Source organism: Caloenas nicobarica, chromosome 2, assembly GCF_036013445.1.
Source record: "Caloenas nicobarica isolate bCalNic1 chromosome 2, bCalNic1.hap1, whole genome shotgun sequence".
Lineage (NCBI taxonomy): Eukaryota > Metazoa > Chordata > Aves > Columbiformes > Columbidae > Caloenas > Caloenas nicobarica.
The window spans coordinates 136804937-136825025 of NC_088246.1; the positions used below are offsets into that span (position 1 = coordinate 136804937).

Below are 20089 nucleotides of genomic sequence, written 5' to 3' on the forward strand. Positions count from 1 at the left end.
ATGTTTTACTTGCCCTACATTAGGGATTTTCAGCCCTTTGATTTCCAGATGCTTAAACATCTACTGGCAAAGACAGAGAAATCAAAGCCTTCTGAAAGCAGGCTTGCCCTTCTCGGTTGTCTTTCACCTTGAGAAGAATTTACAGACCCCAGGACTTGGGGCCAGAAGAGCCATGAGACTGCTGAAAATTGTTACCTGCGTGATACATTTTCAGGATTTGGACCCTTCAGTTGGAGCTGCTGATCAGTTTGAACATATTAATAGCTTTGTCAAGTGTTACTGCTATCACTTGTGAACAAATTTGAGCTGTATGTATGGCACAGATACTTGTCTAAAGTGACCAGTATTCTCTGTTTCAAGTGTATTTAATTTTCAAAGTTCTGTACAAAACAGTATATAAATAACCGCTTCAGTGATCTGTGATAATACCTATGTTCTGGAAGTTTCCTTAGGCATAAATAAATCTCATGATCTTGCACAGAACTGACTGGTGGATAAACAAAGAAAGATAAACGCCCTCTTTCAGAGGTATTACTGCCTGTGGGAATTGCATTGTTTTAATCAAAACCTGGCTCTGATAGACAGAAATCATTCGAAGCAGCAAGAGGCGCAGTCGCACGTCAACTGCTCGGGAGTTTCCGCAGGGAGCTGTGCCCTCTGCTGCCTGATGGAGCACAGTGAAAAAAGAGCAGCAAGAAACTTACCCAGCATACCTTCGACCCAAAACATGGGTGAAATGGAACAATTCAAATACAGGAATATTTATTTTGTGTTTGATAGCAAGCTGCATTGAGTGGCTGAGAACATTTTTTGTTTGTTTCCAGTCTCCTGAAAGACTAAGCCATGAAAAACAGGAACAGCAAAAATTTGAGAAAGTTTTTTTTTTCTTTTGTCAGTGACAAAGTATTAAAATGCACGCTTTCTTTGGAAAGGGTGGATAAAAAAGCACCAACTCTTACATCAAAACAGCAGTAGATAAACAAATGGTATATGGCTACTGAAAAGGTTGTTTTCCTTTTCATTATTGTTGAACCTTTTTTCGTCAAATACTGTTTAAAACTCAGTCCAAGGCTTATTTGACTATATTTCTGGCTGGCTATTATGACTTTAATTTTACTGTCCACATCAGCGACACTCATGAAGAGTAATTTCTGTGAGCCAGTTAGGGATGCAGGGATTCTGTCACAGTTTTTCAAAAAGAGTTCGTAATAACAAAGAGAAGGAAAAAATTAATAATTTCCGTGTCAGCTGTTCTGAAAAAGTATTTCTTTTTCTGAGATACTGAACTGCTGAAAAAACACCTGCACAAATCACACATGCAAGTTCTGTGACAAATGTAAAATGCAGATATGTAGCTACACAAATAAGCATGCTTATGTACCATAGATGTAGTTTCACTGATTTCCATTCTAAAGATATTACTGTGCTAGCAGTAATCCCTCTTTTTATGGTCCACATTAAACTCCACAAGCACAGAGAAAGTTGCAGAAGTACCAGCTGCTTGCTGGCATGTAGGTAGCCCGGCTGGTGCAGTGTGTGCTTTTTCACCAGGGCATGTTTGAAACCTACTGCAACTTAACAATTGTGATCTATAAATCATATCTGTTAAGAAACAGAAATAGTTTCAGCAATGCCACAGAATTCATTAGTACCCCAGAGCCTTTAGAGCAGCTCTGCCACCTACAGACATGTCATTTCTGTATTTGCACAAAAAAATTTCCACCTTATACTTATGTACTTATACTTGTGTAGAGTTCTTGCAGAAATTAAATGAGCAGTTATCTTAACTGGGCCATCCCAGCATGTAAACCAGAAGTACAGGACTGTGACGAATGATCAAGATTTGATGTAAATTGTACAGAAATCGAGCAAGGTTTTCGCAAGAAACTATACATATTTACTCCATAACCATCTTCACTACTGAACATTCTACTAGGATGTAACTGATGCCAAACAGGACTAAGAGGAATTAGTTGTTTTAATAGATAAATCGTGGTATCTTTTCTATTCTGAACAGCAGATTTCTCAAATTTCTGATAAAAGCCTGACGTGCCTGAAGATCTGCTTGCCCCATTTTCCCTAGATTCTGCTGGAGTTTAGATGAACTGCATGTTCCATTCTCCCTGTCACCACGAAATCACACTCCGTACTACCTAGTTATCTTACTCCTCTCACAGAGGCAACAAAAAAAATAAACTCTGGTGTACTGGCAAAGGATCAGAGAGAATTGCGTGAGTCCCAGGTCAATGGAGCAGACTGCAGGTCTCCTCTCAGTTTAAAAAAAGAAAAGTTTCCCAGCCCTTTTCTATGCAGAGATGGCCTTGAAAACCTGAAACAATGTAAACAGATGGAGATGCAGGAAAGGAGCCAAGGAGTTGATGTCCGTGCGACAACAGACAAAAAGCAAGAGTGTTGCTGAAGGGACACAAGTGCATGATGGCACGGCCACGCATTCTTGCTCTTTCCTCTTCAGAGAAGTCAAGAAGAAGTCCTAAAAAAGTCTCCCTGTCCTATGCCATCTCCTTGGCCATTGCCCATCCCATTGCTGACAGAGCAGGGATGTGGGAGATCATGAAAGAGTCTCCCAGCTATTTCACTTCAACCCTGAAGAATATCTCTAAAAAAAAAATGGAATTATTACTTTTTTGAAGAATTCACATTCTGTGGGTTTCTTTACAGTTTTCCCTATTTTCACACTTCACCATAGCAGTGTCTTAAAAAATGCCTGTTCTTGTTCAAAATAACCATACCCTCGTGTTTCTGCAGTGGAAGAGTAAAACCACTCAGATTATCTCAATAACAGCACTCTTTGACAGCTTTCTGAAGTGACAAGAAAACAGTTCTAAATAAAGATGTTTTGGATTCTGTGTTTGGAAACGGAACAAGAAATTGTGAAGAACCTGGGGAGAGGCTGTAAGATGCCAACAGGAAATGGACCTACAGAAGCATCAGGGATGCAGAAAAAATCTGAGAGGTGCAGAATAAAATAAGGCCAGACTGGAACTGAAGACATGGGAAGACGCGAAGGAAACATATGTGTAGGAGAACCTGGTGGGGTAAGAGTTTGAGCCTGTGGCTCCCTCACACACCTTGAGCACCTCCGATTTAGACACACAGAACAAGGCTATCTTAGCGCTGCTTGATGTTGGCAATAAAATATTTCTGTCCTTAATAATTCTGTACTTTGATGGCGATGCTAATGTTAAGTGGAAGTTGGACCTTCTTTTTCTCATCTTTGTGTTGCTCTCTGCCCAATGCAGCAACCATGAGATTTCTGTTCACTATTTCTCTTACAGAAGTAGTGCTCTGGGTGTTTTCTTAGTTGTCCATGTGATGCTGTTGTTGCATTTGCACTAAAGCCTGCTGTCCTTGTAAGAAGGTTAACCTCGTCTAACGCAAGATTTTGGACCTCAGATACATTATTTTCCCTTATTGTTTCACTATTCTCTTACGGAACATCAGCATATGGTGTACCTGGATGGTTCCTGTACATTAATGATATGTATATTTTTTTTTACATGGCCAACGAATCTGGAAGTATATTTATTTCATCCAGAGACTACCAAAACCACTAGTTCTTCTACTTCTTTCAAAAATTTGCATCAGTAAGTGAAATTAATTTTTAGCAACCATTTTAAGAATAAATTTTGCAAGTAGGTCATGTGCTAACTGAAACTAATATATGTCATTTTAATGTATATTCTGAAACGTGAGATATTTTGGGGTTGTTATTTGTGCAGGAGGTTGGACTAGATGACTACCTAAGGTCCCTGGTCCAATCTGAGTGTTTTTTATGGTTCTGTGAGTGAAGTTTTGTCTGGCATGTTATAAAACATTTCCCTGTCACTATGAAAAATATTGGAACACTAGATAAGAATTATACTGAGTTTCAGCAAAGCTGGTTTATTTTCTGTTTATTTTCTATGATCAGATATAGGAATCAAAGAATGTGTTGTAGAGAGAATATGTCCAGAGTTAAAGATAAGAAGAATGAGTCAGAGATGTGGGCATCGCCTAGGGAATTTTGAACATTGTTGTGCGATGATTTTTATAACTCATTACATTTGAATTAAGACATACATAGTAATGGCCATTCTCTGATTTTTTTGTCTGTGGTGAAATCAATCATGTGAATGAAGTAAAACAGCAATCAGCCCAGAATCTATCACTTTGTTAAGATAAACTAATAGAATTGAGAGTTCAGAGATGCATATTTGCAGGAAAAACAGGGTATCCAGCAAGTGACCCTGTGGGATGTTGCAAGATGGGGATGATCTCAGCTATTACAAACAGGAGACTAGTTCTAAATGAAGTGAATTATAAAAGCTATAATTAGCTAATACTTCCTAAACGCCTAACAAAACTGTTGCGTTTTTTCCATTCCGAAGTGCAATACCATAGTGAGATCAAGTATCATGTAGTAAGTGTAGACAGAGGAACAAATCTTATAAACACAATATTGTCTGCCATTATTTCAGGACAATCTTGTAAACTCCCTGAAACAGATACTTTTCCTTTAATGACGCTGTGATTGCTGAAGGACTGTTTAATTTTTATATTGGAATATAATAAGCACATCACAATTAATTGTCACCAATTTATGTGAATTTTATTTACATGTCCATGGGTGATGCTTCTTTAATCTCTAATCTATGCTGTAATTCTGAAGAAAGCAGATGGATTCCTGAAGACAACAGAATCTCTTGCCTCTTAAAAGGAAGCTTGCTTTTCTCAGAGGTGGTTTCATTGCTGCTTTATTTACTGTTTACAAGGATTTGTGGTATTAACATAATAACCCGATGAGGATGACTGTGTCTGCTCTGCATGAACCTTATTCTCTGTCCCCAGAGTTTTCGAAGTACACACATAAACACTGATGGAGAAGAAGCCAAGGGGCATGGGTGACCCCTGCTCTCATAAACAACCACCAAATGTGGCTTGGCCTTTGCCGTTGACATGTGGATGACAGAGGGGAGCACCAGAGAAGAAGCAGGACCACTAGCAATGCAAAGTATTTTCAGGAGTGTCATAAATGCTGTCTTACAAAGGACAGACAGTTTGTTCCATCTGTTAGAGATGCGGGAGAACACAAGTAACGTGCTTTGCTGAGACACGCATGGACTAAATAGGGAAGTGCAGGTTTGATTCTCTCAAGCCCACCCCAGCACACCCAAAGAACACCTGGTAATTCCATAACAAGATCAAGTTTATGAGTTTTTGAAACAAATTCATAGTTTCTTTAAAACTGAAATTTTATGTGACTTTTAAAACAGACCGCTGTTACTAAAAATAAAACTCCAATATCTGTGACAAAAATATTACTCACCTGAACTGTGTCCATAAAGTGTACAAGCATCTTTAAAGTGTGAGCACTTCAACTGAAATCAAAAGAACTGGTTATAGACTTAAAATTCTGCACGTGCTTAAATTCTCTGCTAGGTTCGTTTTGTGTGCTAGGTGGCTTAGCTGGCCAGCACCAGTTCTTTTCTCTAGTTTTGGAGGCAGAGGAAGGTCTGAGACTATCTTCAAGTATTTTGTCTTCCATAGCACAAACCTGTCACTGTGCCAGTGTATCAGTGGTCCATTGAACTACTTTTTTTTTCCTCATATTAAATAAATGAAAGCTTTAGTTATTAAGCCATAGAAGCCAATAACTCACTGAATATCTGACCATCTAGTAACAGCAAATCTTAGTCTTTCTGAGCCAATGCTAAGAATCATAGAATCATAGAATTACAACTACCTGAAAGGAGGTTGTAGCATGGAGGGTGTTGGTCTCTTCTCCCAAGTAGCAAGTGATAGGACAAGAGGAAATGGCATCAAGTTGCACCAGGGGAGGCTCAGATTGGATATTAGGAAAAAATTCTTCACAGAAGGGGTTGTCAGGCATTGGAACAGGCTGCCCAGGGAAGTGGTGGAGTCACCATCTCTGGAGGGGTTTAAAAGGTGTTTAGACGAGGTTCTTAGGGACATGGTTTAGTGCTAGAGTTAGGTTAGATTATGGTTGGACTTGATGATCCTGAGGGTCTCTTCCAACTGAAAAGATTCTATGATTCTAAGAAGATGGAGACTCCCTTTTTCCAAGGAGACACATGGAAAAGACAAGGGATAAGGGGTACAAGTTACTCTTGAGAAGATTGTGATTGGACACACGAGGGAAATTTTTCATGATGAGAACAATCAGCCATTGGAATAATCTCCCCAGGGAAGTAGCGGATTCCCCAACCTTGGACACTTTTAAGATTCAGCTGGACAGGTGCTGGGCCATCTTTTCTAGACTGTGCTTTTGCTAAGAAAGGTTGGACCAGATGACTCTTGTGGTCCCTTCCGACCTGGTATTCTATGATTCTATGATGTCAAACCTACCACATGTGTACTGCACTACCAATCTGCACATGCACAGTCAACCCGCTGTACACCCAATACAGGAGAGAGCTCAAACATGTGCAGAATGACAGTACATTGTGTGGGTAGCAAATTATTATACTCTGCACATCCAGAATGTCCACTTCCTGGTATTTCAGGATGATTAGTAGCCAGTGTTATTAGATGTTAGTCAGTAGGCTACCACCCAAAAAAGGAAAGACATATATTATTACCAAAAGCAAAAGACCACTGTCAAAGCTGATAAATTCAAGAGGGCTTAATGAAGGTGTTGTCCCGTGCATAAGGAAACAAGGAGACTTAAGATACCTTTTTTTTTTTTTTTTTAAACTTTTGGGATTCGAGCACTGCTAGTCCGCATGAGATGGCTTAAGCCCTCAGCTTTAGTGACTGTATTGGGTAAGGGTTACTTGACTTCACGGACTAGGCATCCAGTTATTTAAATGGAATTCTTTGTATTTGCTTCTGTGGTTTGGGTAGGTTGTATGTTATTTTATCACACTAAATACAATTTTTTTACAACATTACAATTTATTATTTTTTTATACTCAAAGACATATTACAGTTAAACATAGACCTTCATTAAACTCAGAGAAGTAGAAATAAACACTTAAGAACAATGCATTGGATACTCAGATGATGAAATTATTTAAACTTTTTTCTTTTTTGAGCACAGGGCAATCTGGAGTACTACAACAAAACAGATGAGTAAAACAGAACTTATTTATAAAGCTAAAATACTGCCCTTCCCACTCCTCCCAACAGCAGTTATATTCACAGTATCCCCCAACACTGCAGTTACCCGCGCAGGGTACAGGGTAACCACCTGTTGAACAAAACAGGCAAGTTTGAGGCTTTGTTTAATGCAAGACAATGGTGATCTTATGGTTTTTTGTGAGAAAGTAACATCAGGTTTGGTTTATTGCCCTTTCACACTGGGGAGCTGAGTTTACCTCAGAATAAAATATTAGCATTAGAACATATCATAACTAGCTCTTTTATTGAAAAAACTGTTGTTAATATTCTGCAGACTTATCTGGAAATCAAATTTTCTACCAACAGTATAAAACTCCCTGCTGTTACTCTTTTCTGCCTTAGGTTCTCTGATTATCTGCAAACTGAGAAACTTGTTTAGAACAGAAACCTTCTAAAAAGAAGGGTGGCACTGCACGATGAGGATTTTCTTCAGCTCTTGTGAGATACGTTTTTAAGATGATAGAGATTGTTGAAAGAAATGGGGGAAGGACTAGAAAATAAAACATTTTGTTTTGACACACTCATTTTGTCAAGCAACATTGTCTTTTCAAAATAAATTTATTCGAATAATTCAAAATAAACCAAATGATGAAAATTATGTCAGTGATAGAAGTGGATTTTAAAATTGGTTTAACTCAAAATATCTTTTCTTACCTTGCTTTTAATTTTCTGTTTAGCAACTATCTGACATTATTAATTCAGAGAATTTGACTTACGATATAACTTTTCATGCCAATAATGTTTATTCAAAATTTTACATTTTTCATTACTCAGGATTCAGAAGTAAGAAGGTACTTGTATACACTTGCAAACATTATTTTGGTTACACAAGTATGTGTGTTCTCTGCAGGTGAAAATTTGTTACCAGAAAATGAAGATATATCCACATGTTAAGATGGACTGGCTTTACCTTCACAGTTTGGTATATCCAAACGATAAAAAGACAAAAGCCAGAGGCAAAAATATCATCCAGTCCTAATCTCCCGAGGAATTCAAGATTTTTTGTACTTTACTCCTGCTTTGTTCAAACTGATACTAAACTTCCCAGGTGAGAGGGAAAACACAGACGTTGCATGAGTGCAATGATCCTCTCACATAATCTCTACCTTTCCTTGTGTGTAGCAGTGAGATGCAAGACATTGCTGCTGGACTGGATGACAATGAATGCAATAGCACATGCATATGCTCCCTTCTTTATCTCTCACCAGAAAATACCTAATTCCATTAGCTTTTAATCTCTGGAGTTTAATTGGAAAGTGATTAATTAAACTGTTTTGAGAAAGGGCTGAATCATAGCACATATTCTTCCAGTTGCAACAGAAGATCATAACCTACAGCATCTCTGAATTTATAGCTAAACAAATGCTACTGGTCCTGGAATACACAGATGAGAATTGCTGGCCTGTTGCCCAGCTGTGTGTGTAAGACCTATAATTGAAACACTGGGTTCATTCCCTCTGTCAAGAAAGGTATAGTGATGCAAGGTTAGAAAAATATTTTCCATGTCTAATGCCTTAAAATACTTCGCTATAATTTCTGTGGAGAACCTTTGCAAAAAGCACGTAGTGGAAGCTGGGAAAATGCCCAGCCAGAAGCACACAGAAGATGACTGAATAGTGAGACTTGCTTTACAAATACTACTGTTTAGGGACGAAAACTGAGAAAAACAAACATGAATTTCAGGTTGCCGTGGGCCTTCAACCTGCTGTTCTCCACACCCAGCATGCTTCCTGCTTCCTGCAGACCGCAACTCTACAAGGAAACAATGAAATAGCTTGGTGATGTTGTGCGGTGCACGCACAGGAGATCAGATTTCCCCCCTTCAGTAAAGGAGTTTGCAGGAATCATATTATTCATCTTTAAAACGGTCTTGTGAGATATGGAGCAGAGTGGTGTACTCTCTGCACAACTACAGCAATGCGAACACTGGCCAGGGAGTGACATCCACAGATCCTCAGAGGACATCACTGTTACAGACTGGACTAGATTTAATGGTTTTTCATTTCTTATCATGTGCCTTTCACTACAGCTGTGCTATCCTGGAGGAATTTGCTCTCCAAATAGCTGGGAAATCTTTGCTGTGTCCACATGGGATGTTTGAGAAGCTGGCAGGTACTGTTTGGTTATACAAACTGGCTTGAGACTTCTTATAGGTATTTCCTGATCTATGATTCTTCAGTATCATATATTTAATACTCATTTCTCCATTTCAGACCAGCATATTTCTTAAAACTAGCAAATAGGAAAGATCGACTATTGGTTACATTTTGTATCCAGGTTGTGCAGTAGTGAACCGGTGCATCATTCGTATCCTCAGGGGATGCACCTCAGTGTGTATCTGAACGGGGAAGTTTCATTGATCTTAACTCAGCAAATGAAAAGCATTTCCAAAGTCTAGAATGATTGCTTGACTATGCAAAAAAGAGTTTCTTGAAATCACTACAAAAGTGAAAGGCAGAAACCCAGCACCCAGCAAATGTGAAGAACCAAAGAGAATTGTGTTCCCAGCTACTTTCTGCAGTCAAAATTGTGTTTTTCTGTGATGACAGTGACTAGGATCTGTGCCTGTGACAATATGGGGAGGATCTACAATCGCTGTTGGGAAGGCCAAAGTTTGTAGTTCCAGGTTGCCCATGTGTGGCTACCAGTGGACAGTGCTTGCATGTCAGGTGTCCCAAGCCAGGGAAACAGAAAGAGTTTCAGTGTTCACCGAGTTCTTGATGTGTTGATTAGGAGCCGCAACCATTATTGTAGTGGTAGAAGCAGCAAATATCAGAGGGCATCTCTCAGTGTCACTCCTTGGTATGATGCTGTTACTGCTTTCAAACAACGTGTGAAGGGCAGCACAATACAATAATAGTCACTGTCTTCATTGCAAGCGTGAAGTATAGTTTCCTTATTTGCCTCTATCTTATCAAATCAAGGCCCTTACTAGTCTTCTTTGCAGACGAGTCAGGAAGATGTGGAGTGTTTGTGCCAGAAAATATTCTATCCTTGTCTAGGAAGAACAGCTCCACAATGACATGAAGGGTTTACTAATTAAAAAAACCCCTTCTATTAAAATATGCAGAAGGTATTACTTTGATACTTTTTACTGTTGTTATAGGTAGCACTGAAGCATCCTTAAGGTCAAACATCATGAGTACTTTGGCTCCATATTTCAAATGTATTTCCATACCTCAGCACCACTGTGGGTGTGTAAGTAGGATCACTAAAATGACTATGGGATTTGAATGGCAGAGTTTGATTGGATCACATGACATAAGTCTAGTATTGATCCTTGAAATCAATCATGGAGTCTTGGTATCAATTCAGGAGAAAAAAGAGTATTTTTTTTCCAAAACACATCATATAAAGATGCATTAGGCAACCAACACGTTTGTAGAGAATGGAGAGTAACACTACAGAGAAAGTTAAAGAAATTTGAAGAAAGAGATCGAGGAACAGAAAGACACAGAAAAGTGGGAATGGAGAGAGAGAAACGAGTAAAATCTTTTGTGGTGGGCAGACCACTGTACGGAGTCACGCTGAACTGTCAGACCAACAGCATCTCACAGTTGTACTGCCAGCTTTAAAGAGCAGATGTGTTGCAGAATCCACAGCCCAAGCTTGTAAGCAGTTGTGCTAAAGAAAGTCAAATATTGCAGAGGAGCCCATAGACATGCACCGATATAAATTAATAGAAATGGGATTTGCAAAGCAAAGGATGGAGTCTGAGGATTTTGTCCATAAGACTGTAATGTACTGCTCTATTACTGTATCCTCAGGCAGATTTTTAAAGATTACATTTTAGAATTACTGTGTATCATTGGTTTAGTCTCCTTCTGTGGGGTTTGTTAAAAAACCTCACACTTTTGATGTATTGTTAATTTCTTAAACCGTTCTTCTAAGAAAAACATTAACATTTCCAACCAATATTGCTCTTCAGTTACTGAAGGCTTTTTATTATACATTTTCCCCCTTTGTCTTCTGGTGATACCTGCTCTTCAATTTGTGTGGCTGAAATGTGTGTATTATATTTGAAAAGCATGGGATTCCTTATACTTACTCCTTTTTAATTACATACTCCTTACAATTGCTATACGCATATGAGTGTTTATACTTCCACACATCAAGTTATTTTTTATGCCCTACAGATGATGCTTTCAGAGATGTTTTGTGGTCTCAGAGTGAAATCTCAACTCCATTAAAGTGAAGAGAAGCACAGGTGTTGACAGAAATGGGATGCTACGCTCTGACCTTTCAAAGTGCGCAAATGGTAAGGATTCATGAGGAGTGACTGTCTCAGGGATTTGGGAGACAAGCATCTCAAGGGATTCCTGGGAGAAGATAAGATCTGAAAACTCCACTGCTTGAAGAGGGCATGTTTCAAGGGCTGGAAATGCACCCAATGATTCTCTTATAAAATTCTCTTTTAGGAGGACGTGTCTCACTGGAAAATATGTGTGAAGTATTTCTGATTTGCTGCATCATTAACTATGTGACATACATCATCAAGATGTAAAGCTCTTATGAACTCGTCCAGCCTCATTTTGGCATTCCTGTGGCCTGGTTAGGACTGTTCCCAGGTAGATGTTACTGCCAGAGTAGCACGCAAAATGAAGGTCAGACATAAAACTCTACCTTGATACAAAAGTGTTGCCAAACTGCTGGAATTTCCAAACAGACACGTCCAGAGCTTATAAAAGCAAACAGTATAGGTCAGATTCTCATACTTGGATTATTTCAAGTCAGACTGTGCCAGTGTGTATAAAAGTAGACAGCCCGGCTCAGATTTGGATTTCAGTGTGAATGCCATACAAGCAGATCCCTATGGGAAAAAGAGAACAGTCATCTTCCAGCAGAGTTTATCAGTTTATTTTTCAGAGACTTACCTTGAACATGCAGTATATTTTTGTTGTATGAGATCTGTATGTGATATTTAATAACTTTAGGGGTTTTTTTTGTTTGTTTGGGCTTTGTTTGTTTTTCCCTACCAATATTCTTTTAAGTCTATGCTCATTTTAATAATAGACTGACACAAGTTTACCTTTTAGTGCCTTTTGCTAAATCTGAAGTCTGGCTTATTGTTTCCATGTTTATTGTATCTCATGAACTAAATATTAAGTTCTGCAAATGGTATTGTAGGTTCTCAGCCACAACAGGAGAAAGATGAGATTTTGCAAGCAAGATCCTAAAGTCTGATCTGCAGACTGCTGAATAGTTATATGTCTTCTGAAACAGAAAGATGCACTAAAAGTCTGCCTAATGTTTGTTGAGATATGCTACTTTCTGCTTTTCATCAAATAAAGTAAATGTAGCTAAAGAACTTATGTATAAAAACAACACAATTGACCCAATATGCTTCTGTTTTTCCTTTGGCAGATCTTCCAACACAGACCTGGCCGTCAATGGGGGTTTCCATTCATGCCTACAATGTTTTCCATAGCATGGCATCTCAGCAAAGTGGAAGGCATATGACAATTTGGCTTTTTGGCTATGTCATGCCACCATGGCATCCCTCAATCAAAAGCACTGAGTGACATGCCTTTCTTGCACTGCCTGGCATGCAATGTGAAATATGTCAAAAAACATTGTTGCTCCTTCCATATTGTGTATTGTTTTCTTCCACAAGCTATTAAATATAGTGGAATATATTTTATATTTAGATTGGCCACAGGCACTGAGTAAATGCTTTTGCTTATTTAACAGTGCGCTCATTGTGGGCACATCCTGTGCTCTGGTAAAGCCCTCTGCATGAAATCACCCCTGGGAAATAGCCCTGAGCACGGTGGAACCTGGAAAGCTCAGCTTCAAGCAGGGGAATTCTTGAATTACGTCCTGCTGGCATATTTACTTCTGTGTGTCCCCTTACAGCCAGCCATTCCTAGCTGTCCTGCTGGCCCCTGGAGGCTGCTGGAAATCAGCATGCTGAGGTAGAGCGGCACTTTGGTTGTTCTGCTTATGTCAAGGTATTGGCCAAGCCAGACATGGCTGGCAGAGTCCCAAGCTGCTGTAAGTCAGTTTCCTATGCATTATTCTTCTGTACATGCTTGGTGTGCCCTGGGTAAAGCCACAGCTCTCAGCCATTTTCCAGGCTCTGCTTATTCCCGCTTTCCTTACTCAAATAATGTGTCTTTGATTTCAGGTGAGGTATTTTGGTGAGATCAGCATGATTATGCCTTTTGTTTGTTTGGCAGAAGGAAACACTGCATGCGAATCGCAAGTCCAACAGACAGTGTCCCATAGTTATAGCCCATTAATTAGCACTAGTCTCTCTGATTTGATCTCTCATTTAGGTGACAAATGTACAAAATCCTTATTGGTTAGGTACCCAACAGGACCAACATGTTTTATTTATTCTGTCAAGCTTTTGAAGTAAGCTTGTTGCCAGGTGTCCAGCTGTGGTCCTGCAATTGGGTACCAGCTTCAGACAAGAGCGTGTCTGCAATTGCTATGTCCGCTAAAATCTCTCACTTTCAGTCTCAATTCACCCCACTGCATTTGTCTTCAGTTACAGGAGTATATGATGTATGTGCTTCCCTGCTTTGCATGCGTGGTTTCATTACCATTAACAGAGAAGCAGTTTAGCATGAAGACTTCTGGTTTATATCCACTGGGACCAGATTCTGCTACTTTTTTATGTCGTGTATTTACAGATACAGCAGTGATAGGGAGATTCTGGCAGGCATCTTTCAAAGTTAAACATCAGCTGCATTCTTAATGAAATCACTTTCCAGGCTACGTCACTTGCTTTTCACTTAAGTCCTTGCACTATATGTGCTGTATTCTTGGACCATTCTAAAATGACAGTCTGAGAGAAGCCAAATTTAGTATTGATTCAGCCTGTACTTCAGCTAGTAATCTCCAGTTGGTGCTCAGATCACTTCTGCCTTCAAGGACAAAATCAGAACACTATGAACAAACGCACAACTTTTCCTTCTACAACTAAAACCACAGCTAATGATTTTACTAATACTGTTTAGATCTAGCCATTAATGATGCTACTGAAATCTGCCATTCACTTGGGTTAGTTTAATTCTGCTCCCCGATTCTCCTCTTACCTTTCCTTCCCTGGCTTCTCCAACCTCCTCTTTCTGATGAAAGAGATGTCAACTTGCTATGTCAGTGCTACCAACCGAGTATTACTGCAGGTATGTTCCTGAGTATGACCTGATTAAAGCACAAAGTAAGGAGGGCTGTGCTGGATGCCCTGCTGTTTCGCACTCTTCTTGCCAACTCAGAGGTAAACAATTTCAGTTAGGATTTTTAAAAGTGTGTAAGAGATATAGGATGACTTCTATGAATGTCATCCTTAAAAATGTTGTACTTCAATTCTCCCCTTGAACAATGGATACAATATGATTTCTTTCCAGAAGATATTGCAAAGATGCTTTAATTAGCGGCACAGTGTGGCACCGTGTGTGAAGGTACTGCAGAAATCCTGAAGTTTTTCATGAATGATATAGGTTGATCTTGTTATGCTCTCACCTTTGATATTTCAGATAGGTGTTGATTTTCTAAACATGTCAGAGACTTAGAAAATAGAAACATATCGCTGCAATGCAGCTGTGAATGCACTAGGTAACACCACTCTTCTTAAATGTTTAAAACTGCGACCTTTTCTTAGTTATAATGGGTTTTTCATAACAGAAGTATTCACTTCCTAGAGAAAGCAATGTTATGCAAGTTAGATGATAATGAATTTCTGAGCCAATATCAGAAGGAAAGGATAAATGCAAAGGTAGGTCCTAAGGGATGCAAAAATAATTTTCTTGTGATTATCTCTTCATGCAGATAAAGTTACTACATTTTCTTTTTGTGCTGCCTTTGATGATGAAAGCAACAGGAAAACAATACCAGTACCACAAAGTCAGGGAGATGCTGCGATATGACTCAGCGTCTGGGGCTGACTCCAAGTACCTACACGACTGATGCCAGTATTTGTCGCTTTCGCATAAGTCAGTGCCCCGCAGCCGCGACGTTCAGATGCTGACAAAGAGCTGCTCCTCTGGGTGAAGCAGGACCTGCTCACTGGAAAGCTCAAACACGGAGACTTTTGCTGTAGTCACGGGGCTCCTTAACAGAGAATGTTGTGTAAGTTCTCACATAGAAAAATGAATTGAAACACCAGGGAAAAAACACCTTTTTCTGTGCAATACAAATAATGTTCTTTACTTCCATCAATGGCTCCAATAAACATTACTTTTATAGGTGAAGTTGACTAAAAGTCTCTTTGAGCCTTCGATAAACAAGCCCTCTAAAACTGTCTGTTTATACAGACAGAAAATGAGCCGCTCCAATTAGAATTTCATGAGCTCACAAATGTTTCTCTCTAGGAAGATGAGGTAGAAACCGTTTCAAAAGGATTAATGTCGAAGCTTTCTGAATTAAAATGGCAGCAGGTGTCAATTTTACATGCCTGTCCTTGCAACAAATGTGACATTATCCATTTGATTGATGACAGAGTAAAAGACTGTATTTTCTGTTGGTTTGAGGTTCTCTTTTGAAAGTGAAAAGATGTCGTTTTCCATACCATTGGACCTAAATCACCTCCTAGTATTTTGTTAACTGAATTCTGCCTAAGGAAGATATGAGGAACTACATTTTTTGAAGGACATTTTGATAATGAGCACAATTTTTTGTCTTTAAAGATGGTCAGAGGAATGGCTCTTATGATATTGTCTACATTTCTAAGGTTTAGTGAGTTTCAATCTGACACTGATACTATATACATCTCAACATAAGTCTTCCCAGATGCAGATTCCTAAGTGAGAGATCTTGCCCCACCTTTCTCTCAGAGGGGGAATGTCTACTTATGGTTAACTTTAGAGCAAGAAGAATCACTAAACAAGTTTAAATAAACCATTGCAGTTACCCTAAATGAAATCCATATTTAGTTATTTATTAGCCTAGCTATATAAATAAGCTAGAAGGGGAACTTCTATCTTCCAGGTGGTTTTGGAACATGAAATATGACCAAATTAATCTTAGGCTCTGTATATTGCAGCTTCTCAACCTTTTCCCTGTACCTCACCGATACAAAGGGTTTACCACCTCTCAAAGCTGCAGATTTATTTCTGTGTTACTTTCCAGTGGGTACAAGGAGCAAGTTCGCTGCTATGTTGGAAATCACGATGGTTCACTATGCTTCTTGGATGACTCACAAATACTTAGCTTGGGATATTATTTAGCTTGAGGTATGTATTTTGAGGCAGTATTTAGCTTGATGTAGATGCACTGGCAGCAGTGGTAACATGGAGCGACAAAGCCAAGGGAGACAGCAGTGAAGCAGGCACTTGAAGGAAAAGCTTTGAGTATTCAACACGAACGTATGGGCAAAGCCAACTAACGCAACCGTACCGATCACTACCTCATCATCTGAAAAACAGATGTTTTCCTGACCTAAATATTGACTGCTAAGTTGACTAATACGAGAAATGCACTTAGGCTAAAGCTCCCTGCACAAAGGAGAATCGACTGGACAACGTCAGACCTCAATTTGACCAAACAGGCAGGAACGGCCTCATTCGGAGCTGGCAGGGGCCCCATTTGTGTAACTGGATGGTTTTGCAGGCTGGGAGGTAATCTGTCAGGCAGACACAGTGTATTTTGGAGCTATTCAACAGGAGCATTTGTGAGAGCAGGGAAACCAGAGCTCTGCAGCCTGCCCACCTTGGGAGCTCACCCCGAATCGTCCGGGCAGACTTTACGGCCTCAGCACCGCAAACGGGGGAGAACCCGCAGGCTGGGCCGCGCTGGGTGTTGCATTCCGCCCTGGCCTGTGCAGCAGGTCCCCCCTCCTTCAGCCCTCCCCGCAGCGGCTCCTGCGCCCCAGCCCGGCGGCACGGCCCCTGCGGGCCGCTCCCGCCACTGCTGCCGCCGGCTCAGCGCCAGCGCTCGCTCGCTCTCCTCAGGGCGCTGCAGCCCCGCTGCCCCGCTCCCGCGGCAGGGCGGGCTGAGGCGAGCCCCGCCGGAGCGGGGTGACAGCTGCCGGTGCGTGCCCCTGGCAGCCCTCCGCCTCCTACGGGTGGGCGACAAAACTGCCGTGCCCGCGCCCCGCGCCGCCCCGCAGCCTCCCGCCGCCGCCCTCCCCCTGCCCACCCCTCAGGGGAGGACGCGGAGCCGCAGCGGTCTATAAAAAGCCCCCTGGGGCGGGCGGGAAGGAGGGAGGGGGCATCGCGCCCGCAGGGCAGCGGCGGCCGGCGGGGACGGGGAGCGGGCGGCACCTCCACCATGGCCCAGTCTGTGTGGGGCTACGACAGCGACAACGGTGAGTGGGGGCGCGGGGCGGCCGGGGCCGAGCCGGGGCGACATGTCCTTGCCTTTCCCCCCAGGACCTGAGCGGTGGCATGAAAACTACCCCCAGGCCAAGGGAGACAAGCAGTCGCCCATCGAGATCAACAGCAAAGACGTGCGTCACGACTCGTCTCTCGCCCCTTGGCACGCCAGTTACGATCCTGGGGCAGCGAAAACCATCCTGAACAACGGGCGCACCTGCCGGGTCGTGTTCGACGACACTTTCGATCGATCAGGTCGGGTTCTGATTCGGCTTTTGGGGGTTGTTGGGAACTGGGGTGTGCAAAGCACTGGGAAGCAAAACCTGTGGTGGTGCCTGGCCTAGAGAGGCTGGCAGGGAAAAGTCATTTGGGTATGTGAAAAAGGTGATCCCGGAGATTATTTGGGTGGATTCAGCCATGTGTAGATCCACTATAGGTGGAACAGGAACGGAGCATCCCTAAAATACAGACTTCTCCTCCCCAAGTCCCCTCTTTCAATGCGGGCACCACATGCTCAGGTTTTGTGTAAGGGGAAAAAAGGTCACCAGGAAGGGTTTAGCGTGTGCTCTGAGCCACTTCATAAACACAAAACTCATGTGTTTCCCCTGGCAGTGATCCTGATTTGTATGGGAAGTCTTAAGAACTTCCATAGCCTGGAAAAGCTGTGAAAATAACGTTTATGAAAATAGCATTCCATAGCTTCTGCAAAGCTGTGAAATAGCTTTGTTATTTGGGAGAGAGCAGTCTTGCATGTCTAGGTTAAATTGTTCAAAACTTGATTCCAGAGCTCTACCAATGTGTAGCTCTGGATGCAGGCAGGCAGGAACAGTCAAAATGAATAATAAATTCACAATACAGTATAATGTGAAGATATCTCAAGAGTATGCAATATTGATCAGTCCTTTACCAAGAAGGAAAGCAATCTAATTAATGGAAAACAGAGTTACTTTCCATTGTATTTTTCTGCATCTGCTTTGATGGCATTTTTACTGGGATTTTGTTCTTAGTAAGCTATATAATTAATGAAATGTATCTGCAGTACATTGAAGGATCACTCTCATTTATCGTGATGAGCTCATGGGACTCCTTTATTTACTGTTACAGTTACCTGTTACTGTTCCACATCTCACAGATGGAATCTAAGCTATTCAGGACAGAGACCATCTCTTTGTTATATATTTGTATGGTGCTTTAGTATTTGTTACCAGAGTTTTTACACAGTGACCTCAGACGAATCATAAATTGCACTTCTGTTATAATGCAGGATGCCCTTCCACAAACACTTCATAAAATCAGTGCCATGACTGAAAGCATGGGAAGTAGATTGCTTGTTAGCCTTTTTACATGGCAGTTCTGCTCTGTCTTCTTTGCAGCTTCCTTGAGGCTGAAATGTTGAGACAGGCTGCTCAAGAACATCTCTGCCCAGGGAGCTGTGTTGGAGAGAGGCACTGATTTGGCCAAGCAGAGCTCAGCCCTTGGTGCAGCCCTTCCTCTAAACCATCTTCCTTTGGTTCCCCCCCTGCCTCTTCCCTCCCCATCATCTCTGCTGTTCCTCTGCACACCCAGTGTGCATGTTCCCACCCTGATGCTGTTACTGACTTTCTGCAGGCTGCTGGACTCCAGCCTTTCACAGGGATGTGTCTGATTGGAATCAAATACAATATTTGACAGCTTTAAAAAACACCTGAGAGAGCATTTCATAAACTTTACCTCATTTGTTGGCTTCTGCAGTGGCAGCAGCTGAGGATAAGTAATAGTCACAGACCGGATTTTAATTTGAAAAAAGGAATCTAGCTTTAAGATAGCTTTTTTTTATATAATCACATGGAAAAATTTGAATGTTAAAAAGGTTTATTTTTATGCTGGAGAGATCTGTACATAGTTATGAAGTGCTGTTTCCAAGTGCTTCACAGTATTTGAGCTCTGGAAAGGGCCACCTGTAAGAAATGACTGCTAAATGAGTTTCCAACCCTGATATTGATTTAGCTTGTAAATGTAGAGCACATAAATACAGCTTCTGAAAGTTCCTGCCACCCATTGATACTTGTGAGGGTTTGGGCCTTAGAGTCTACGCCTTATTTTTCCTACATTCAACAGTGAAACAACAACAACAACAACAATTAATAATGTGACATATTTTCCACTGAAGGCTTCTACAGAAGACTTAGTCAATCCTGTATTGAGATAGTTATAATTTATTTTCTGTATGAACAAACTCAAAAACCAAGAGGAACTATATGCCTAAAACTCAACAGAGTGCTTTGTTTCTGCCCCCAATGTCTGAGATACCTACAAACTAGTAGCAAAGTTAAACCTCTTGCTCTGTGTAGGTATTCCAACACATCTGATATCAAGAATTAATTTGAGACCACTGGGCACAAGAGGATTTAAATATTATTCCAGTGTTGACTTTGAACTTCAAAGTTATTGGTAGAAGTTCAAACTTGAATGCTATTTAAACAAGGCCTTCTGGCACTGCAGTTGTGAATTGCATTATCAGCTTTCTGTGTAAGGAAACACGTCTCATTCCTGCCTTAGGTAATGAATGAAAAATATATTTGAGAGCTTATCCTCTAAGCAGTCCCTGCTCAGAAGAATCCCCGAACTGAAAGAGCAGGTGTGATGTTTGGAAAGTCAGAGTTGATGTAGACTGTCAGACTGACGCATGGTCAGCATTATGTGCCTAAGAT

At 41.0% G+C, this 20089-nt stretch overlaps 1 protein-coding gene and 1 long non-coding RNA gene across 5 annotated transcripts in view; both read left to right on the forward strand.

Annotated features, from left to right (window-relative positions):
- Positions 1-8701: 8701 nt before the first annotated feature.
- LOC135985483 (uncharacterized) lies at positions 8702-15331 on the forward strand. 3 transcript variants are annotated; one of them, XR_010605787.1, is made up of 4 exons: positions 8702-9252; positions 11277-11398; positions 11559-13134; positions 14917-15331. It is a non-coding gene; the product is annotated as an uncharacterized LOC135985483 (long non-coding RNA). The 3 variants fall into 3 exon arrangements; XR_010605788.1 differs by having other exon boundaries at positions 12505-13134; XR_010605786.1 differs by having other exon boundaries at positions 11277-13134.
- A 1929-nt stretch (positions 15332-17260) lies between these two features.
- Positions 17261-20089, forward strand: part of LOC135986116 (carbonic anhydrase 3-like) — a 48295-nt gene continuing 45466 nt past the window's right edge. The window contains exons 1-2 of one of the 2 annotated variants that reach the window (XM_065629927.1): positions 17261-17392; positions 17457-17654. In XM_065629927.1, the coding sequence (XP_065485999.1) occupies positions 17356-17392; positions 17457-17654 (235 nt within the window). In that variant the 5' untranslated portion in view covers positions 17261-17355. The remainder of the gene's footprint in view (positions 17393-17456; positions 17655-20089) is intronic. The other variant, XM_065629926.1, reaches the window with a different exon arrangement.